We start from the raw sequence: 6,294 nt of genomic DNA on the forward strand, positions 1-6,294 counted from the left end.
CGCTCATAACTGCGAAGATCATAGCTTCACTTGGTTAAGTTGCAAGTTGCAAATTTTGATTTGACTGATATTTTTGTAAAATAAATTCAATGATGAGCTATCCTTCATACCAACAGGGAGTCTGTTGCAAAGTTTCCGCTCCAATAAATCCAACGAGGGTTGTTTTACCCGAGGCAAAACTAAAATCTTCCGAGTAGTAGCTCGAATGCGATTGACTAAATCGCATTCAGCGCGCTGAATAAGCATTAGGGGAGTACTTACGCTGAATGTCGCGTACTTCAGTTCCCTAATGGAACGGCCGCAACTGATCTCCAGCGCATGACAGAGCGAACCTTTGACCATCAATCGAGTGAATAAATGTTTCTGCGAAGTGTTGAGCGTCCTTGTATTAGTGGCACTCATGAAAATAACAATAGCTACATAAAGGAATGTCCAGTTCAGTCAAACCCAAAGTATTACAAAGATATGGGTACCGATCTAAAACTCGGAGCTATCGTCTAGCCATGAGGTGGGCCAACGTTCTGAGACTGAAAAACAATTTTGAAAACAAATCATATCTTATTATTTCAAAAACGCAGATTCATTAAGAACTGCGCTTCATTAGCCACTGACACAGTAATGCAAACTTACCACGTGTATTCATAAGTTACTGACTTCTGAGTAAGATTAGGTCAGAATGTTATTGCCTTGTTATTGACTTTAAAAAACAAAGAGTCATACCCTGCATTCAATGAGTTGATCTCATTGACCATTTCAGGAGATAGCAAAACGAAAGGAGACTGATCAGTCTTTCCCAAAGTGAAGTGAGCAAACGCCAGCAACAGACAAACAGCTTTGCATTCCATTCTGCTTAAGCTTCGAACTAATTTCCTTGTTTGGTAGCTAGATTTACCGATTAAAAAATAAGGAACTTCTTCCAAGACCACATCAAAGGCGAAACTGAAATTCACACGATCGCAAATACCGGAAATAGAGGGAACCCAGCTAAACAGCAAGAAGACCCAATGATATTCTGTTTATAAATAGTTAGCATAGGTTTGCATAACAAGTGACCTACTTGGGCGCGTGGGTTTGAAGCATGGACAATAATATATCTGAAGCCATTTGCTGGCTAGTCTTTCGAAGAAAGTTTTTGTCGGTATTGCTTATTTTGAAACCATTTACCTGGGTGGGGATGAGTGTTGACAGGAGCCCATCTGGAGCGTGCAACTTCCATACAGCGTCTGTGAAACGGCGTTTTCAAAAGTAGGTTTATTTTTAGACTAGCCCTTCCCGCGAATTAGGTCAGAAAAGAAAGGCAGTTCCGGTTCGGTGACCCAATGACGTCAGTTTAATTTCTTGTAATTGGTCATCGGGTTCCTGTGGGAGTCTCGTTCGCGGGAAATTCAATCTAAAAATAACCTTACTTGTGAAAACGCCGTTGCACGAAAATAGGTAAGTTGCACGCTCCGGGTGATCGGCTCCTGGTGTTGATTAAGATAAAAACGAAACCGGTAAATAAATTATTTGCTTGAAAATGAAAATACGAGAATGCCATCTCAACGACAAAACATTCCATTTTTTCATTCCATTATATTTCATTCAAAACATTCAATAGACCAGTTTCCCAGTCCCATAACGCAATACGTTTTGGAGGGTTCGTTGCCGAAAAAAAACAATACAAGCTATTTACTCGATCTTGGGACTGTATCATGCTTCAGTGAACTAAGAGGGGAATGGTTATGAAACCAGACAAATTTCTTTGTTGTAGATTTTTGTTCTCTTTTTTGGCCTTGACCGTGCACAAAACACAATAGTTGTTCACTCCGTATTGCGGAACTAACCAATAGAAACGTGTTGGCTACGTAATTCATGCATAGTGTATGAGGGCAAAACAAAGATTGTGCACGGTCGTGGACTTTCCAACCTAAATCTTGGCATCTTTGTTTGCTCCTTTGATGTTTGCCGAGCTTCAAAACCAGTCCCCTTCATTAACTATGATGCTGTTCAATAGAGTTTTTGTGACACATACCGCTGTAAGGTTTAATTATGAATTTCATATTAATTCCCATTAGGATCGATATTGCTTGCACACTTCATGCGCTTTGGAAGATCGCCAAGGAAATTGAAAATGTTTCAAATAAGAAAAGCCTTTGATTGCGATGATTTTCGTCCCTCTGTATAAATGCAAAGCGATAAAAAGGGCTTTTTCTCATTACCTCTAACCGAAAGTGAATTAAGCGCTCACTGTGTTTAGTAGCGTTGCCATGTTTTTATTATTAAAGCTAATTTGAATGTTTTGTCTTCAAAACTAAAACTAATCTCTCTTTAATCTTGAATTTTCAAGCAATTATACTTGTGCACATTTGGAATTTTCCAGGAAGTGGCGATTGGATGTAGCGACTTACTGGTACAACGCCACTGCTGGAGCTTGCATCAAAGGCTTTCCTTAATTCACAGGATTTATGCTTCAAAATAGACGAGATTTCCAGGAATAAGGTTTGTATTAGTTTGTACGTTTTTGTGTTCATTAAGACAACACCAATTTAATTACAATCTGATCGTCGACTTCGTATTCACCATGTTTTCCCATAGACTCAAAACACTGGGGCTAATGCAATTCTCCCCAGATGATCAAATGCCGCAAGATTTGTTCTGTAGTCGGGATCTAACAGCCTTATAATATTCAAAAGTAGCGCATTGTATAAATGTTGACTAGAGGGATAAACACTTTGTTTGGATAGTATTTTCTGCACGTTTTGGATGGTTTCATACCCGATGGATAAAGTTATTTGCCAAGCAATTTCTGGTCTGCTCTTCGACCCGTTCACCATCACTTTCAAAAAAACAAACCATCAAAACCACAGAAATCCTTCGGCTGACAGAAAGCGAAAGCCGGCGGTTTAGAAGTTAACTACTAGCGATAGGTAGTCACCTTGCCATTCAATAGGAGATAAATTTGGAGATGTTAGGGCCGTGAACCAAGCAGAATGTCATAGAAATGACGTTAAAAGCATTAAATCGAGCCTGGCTTATTGCATAATGCAATAATACTGCCTTGGAGCTTGAAGCCCATCACATAGGGTCGTAAAAGCCGTGTTCATAAGTTGACATTTAGCGGTTCTGATTGCTCATATGGACGGCTGCGCTTGATTCTTACATTCTTGCCATTTCTGGATCATCCAAAGCATAGCGCTGATCGTTCTTCTCGATCTGCAATGAATGCCTGCTGCGAAACAAAATTTTTCACACGGGACTCTCTTAAACAGCAGCTGCTAGAGCGGAAAATGGACGCAGAAACAAAGAACGAAATGTTTATGCAGATAGTATAATGTTTTGTTTTTTCTTTTCCATAATCTTCCATTTCCGTAGCGATTTTACGAGAACAACTTGTCTCAGATCCGAATTCAATTCTAAAGATTTTCGCCTTCGTTTTAGCATTTTTTGTCAATGCTAGCCAATGAAAATATGTCTTTAAGGGACACAATTAGATCCTGTGCCCAATCTGTCAGTTAGGAATGAGAGGGCAAGGCGGCTTTTAGCCGGAGGCTTTGCTAACTTCTCCCATGCAAATGTGGCCACCGCAAGACATGTCTTTTTTTGTAGTTGCATAGAGAATGCTGAGAATGTTAATTAACAAAACACTGATATATTCATAAATTCGAGTACTTAAATGAGGAGACAGTGAAGCCGAGTGGTTAGGGCGCTTGCTTTGAGATCCGAAAACAAAACACGTTCTGACCACTCGTTGAATTTGCTCCAGGTAATGCTTCGTTCAATTTTCTGTAAATAGCCAACTGGTTTGCCTCCGGCCAGTTGGGATTCTTAAAAGTTGTTCTGTTCAATGCTCGGAGATATAGCAAGGGCTACGGGTCAATAGCCCATGAGGCGAAGCCGACCCGGACAGAAAAGACAATAATAAAGTTAGCAAGTGCAAGTTGAAGAAATATATATTTGGGAATAAAACGAAGAAAGCATCACGCTTCTCTGAAGACAGTACAAATAATTTCCACTGCCTTGAACGGCAACGCACCATTTGAGTAATTTGAACATATTCTTCTTGCCGCAAAAGCAGAGATTTTCTCCCTTTGACAACACTCATAGCGATGAAGAGCTTTCAAAACAGTGGAGGCATATTGTACTCCTTTAACCAAACCGCGCTAGGCCGCGTGCAGCCAATTCGCTCTCCAGCCGAACTGTACCTATTCTTATCATCATATGCCTTTCTGGCAATCGCAAATGTGATTGAAAATGGTCTTGTCATTGGAGCATATGTTTCAGTCAAGTGGCTACAAAGGGCGATCAGGCACACCTTTATCATCGGATTGGCGATTGCAGACCTTTTCATAGCAGTAGTTACCAATTTGGATGTACATCACATACTCTGATTACCATGATTCTCCATTAAATTGGACTCTCTATCAGGTCTACATAACAGCTGATATCTTTATCGGTAGCACTTCCATTCTTCAACTCACAGGTATCAGTTTTGAGAGAACTTGCGCCGTCATCACACCTGTCAAGCACCGCTTACTCAACAGAAGAAATATTTATATCGCTGCGGCTGTTTCTTAATTGTTTTCAGCTGGACTGGCGTCTATTCAGCCTCTCCAGTATGGGACTCAGTAGCAGAGGACATACACTGTTTTCCTAGCAATAGTCTGCTTTTTCATTCCCACAACAGTGATAACTACTGCATACCTCAGCATTTTTATAGCTATCAAGACCAAAAAAGCTACGACGAGGTATAGGAAAAGCAGAAACACCTTGGCGAAAGAGGTTGGTGTCTTTACAAATTAATGAATAAATGTACCATGAAATATGATCCTCGCTCCAAGAAGAGGAATATGGTTTTTACGGCGTGGAAGGGAAGGCGGACTTTAGAGCATGTAATCTTGTAGGAAAATGTCAAATCAAGTTTTCAAAGGGTGGATTGCACATCATTGCTCTAGATTCCCTGGCCCACAAAATTGAGTCTCGGTTTCAACGCGTGGAATCTGGAATTTATTTTTCGTTAAAAAAGGAGAAAGCAGATTTCTAAACATAATGGACTGCATCAAGTATGAAATCTAGAACATTTAACCTAGGGTTTAACTTTAAAAAAGCTAATGAACTTGCTTCCTCTTCTGAGTTGTAGGTTCGATTGTCTTTCACAGTAGCAATAATTACGCTGGTGTTTGTCATAACATGGCTATCCTTATTTAGTCTCACCATGCTTGCTACATTCAACCCTGGAGTTCTCTCTTCTTCACCGAACTCAGAGCGTGTGTTGAACTTTGTCAAATGGATGCATTACTGCTCCAATGTGTTAAATCAATTTTTGTACGCATACCGACATAAGGAACTTCAGAGGACTATGCTGCTGCTTTTGCAGAGGCTCTTTGTGAGGAGGCACCAAGGCGTTGATCGTGAGGAGGTCCGATCGTTTCGATCGTGAAGTATGAGTTTCAGTAGCGTTCGAAAGCTTAGCAGTACTTCACACAGAAGAAGCACAAAGAGCTCTGAGATGCAGAGCACCGCTGAGTCATGTTCAAGAGCCATTTCATCTCGGATGAGAGTTGAAATCTCAGAGAAAGGAGAGGAGACAAAAAAGAAAACTAGCACCAGCAGCGTTTAAAACAGAAATCAGTTGAGAAACGCCCACTTGCAGTGGCTCCACTCTTACAAGGTTTACTTTATGAGCAATGTGGTGTTGTTCAAGATCCTCCTATGTGGGTCCAGCTCGATGTAATGCTAACCTTCTCAGAATATGGTCTTACCAACGAAAATATTATCATGCGGACAGTATGCTTGAATGTCTTTCACGTTTTTTTTAACAACTTGAAATTGTGGCGAAGTTATTCTGTTGACGAAGTTCATGCCGCTGATACGCTGTTCGACTCGCAATCGGCCTTCTATCTTTCTTTCCGCTCTATTTTTGTTTCAATTCACTTTTTTTATTATTTTGAAGGACTATGAGCCAGTACTTGAGATCGAGAAACGAGAGATCTTACTTGGCCACTTGCCTTCAGTTGATGGTTAACTGAGTGGGTGTGACCATTTTGTAAGAAGAATACATAACCCCTGTCATCAACAAGTCGCCGACAATTTCATCTCAGTATTACGTTTTCAGGAATATTTGAAAGAGCTAAATATTGTTTTTACACAAAACACAGACAAGCACAAACGAAAATCGAAACGTTTGGACCACGATTTCAGGGACTGATGTATTTTCGCTGTTTTCTTATTTTATTGTTTTTATTATTTCATTCCTTCAGCTCTTTGTTTTACCATAGCCATGATTTTCATCGATTCTCACATCGAGCGGATAAGCGA

The 6,294-nt window shown here is 40.3% G+C and overlaps 1 protein-coding gene across 1 annotated transcript in view; it reads right to left on the reverse strand.

The window, feature by feature from the left end:
* The window catches only part of LOC137979952 (cathepsin B-like), a 24,813-nt gene extending 23,868 nt beyond the window's left edge, over positions 1 to 945 (reverse strand). Inside the window, exon 1 of the mRNA XM_068827275.1 lies at positions 721 to 945. Within this exon, the coding sequence (XP_068683376.1) occupies positions 721 to 845 (125 nt within the window). The 5' untranslated portion in view covers positions 846 to 945. The remainder of the gene's footprint in view (positions 1 to 720) is intronic.
* Positions 946 to 6,294: the final 5,349 nt, after the last annotated feature.

The sequence above is a fragment of the Montipora foliosa genome, chromosome 12 (genome assembly GCF_036669935.1).
Source record: "Montipora foliosa isolate CH-2021 chromosome 12, ASM3666993v2, whole genome shotgun sequence".
NCBI lineage: Eukaryota > Metazoa > Cnidaria > Anthozoa > Scleractinia > Acroporidae > Montipora > Montipora foliosa.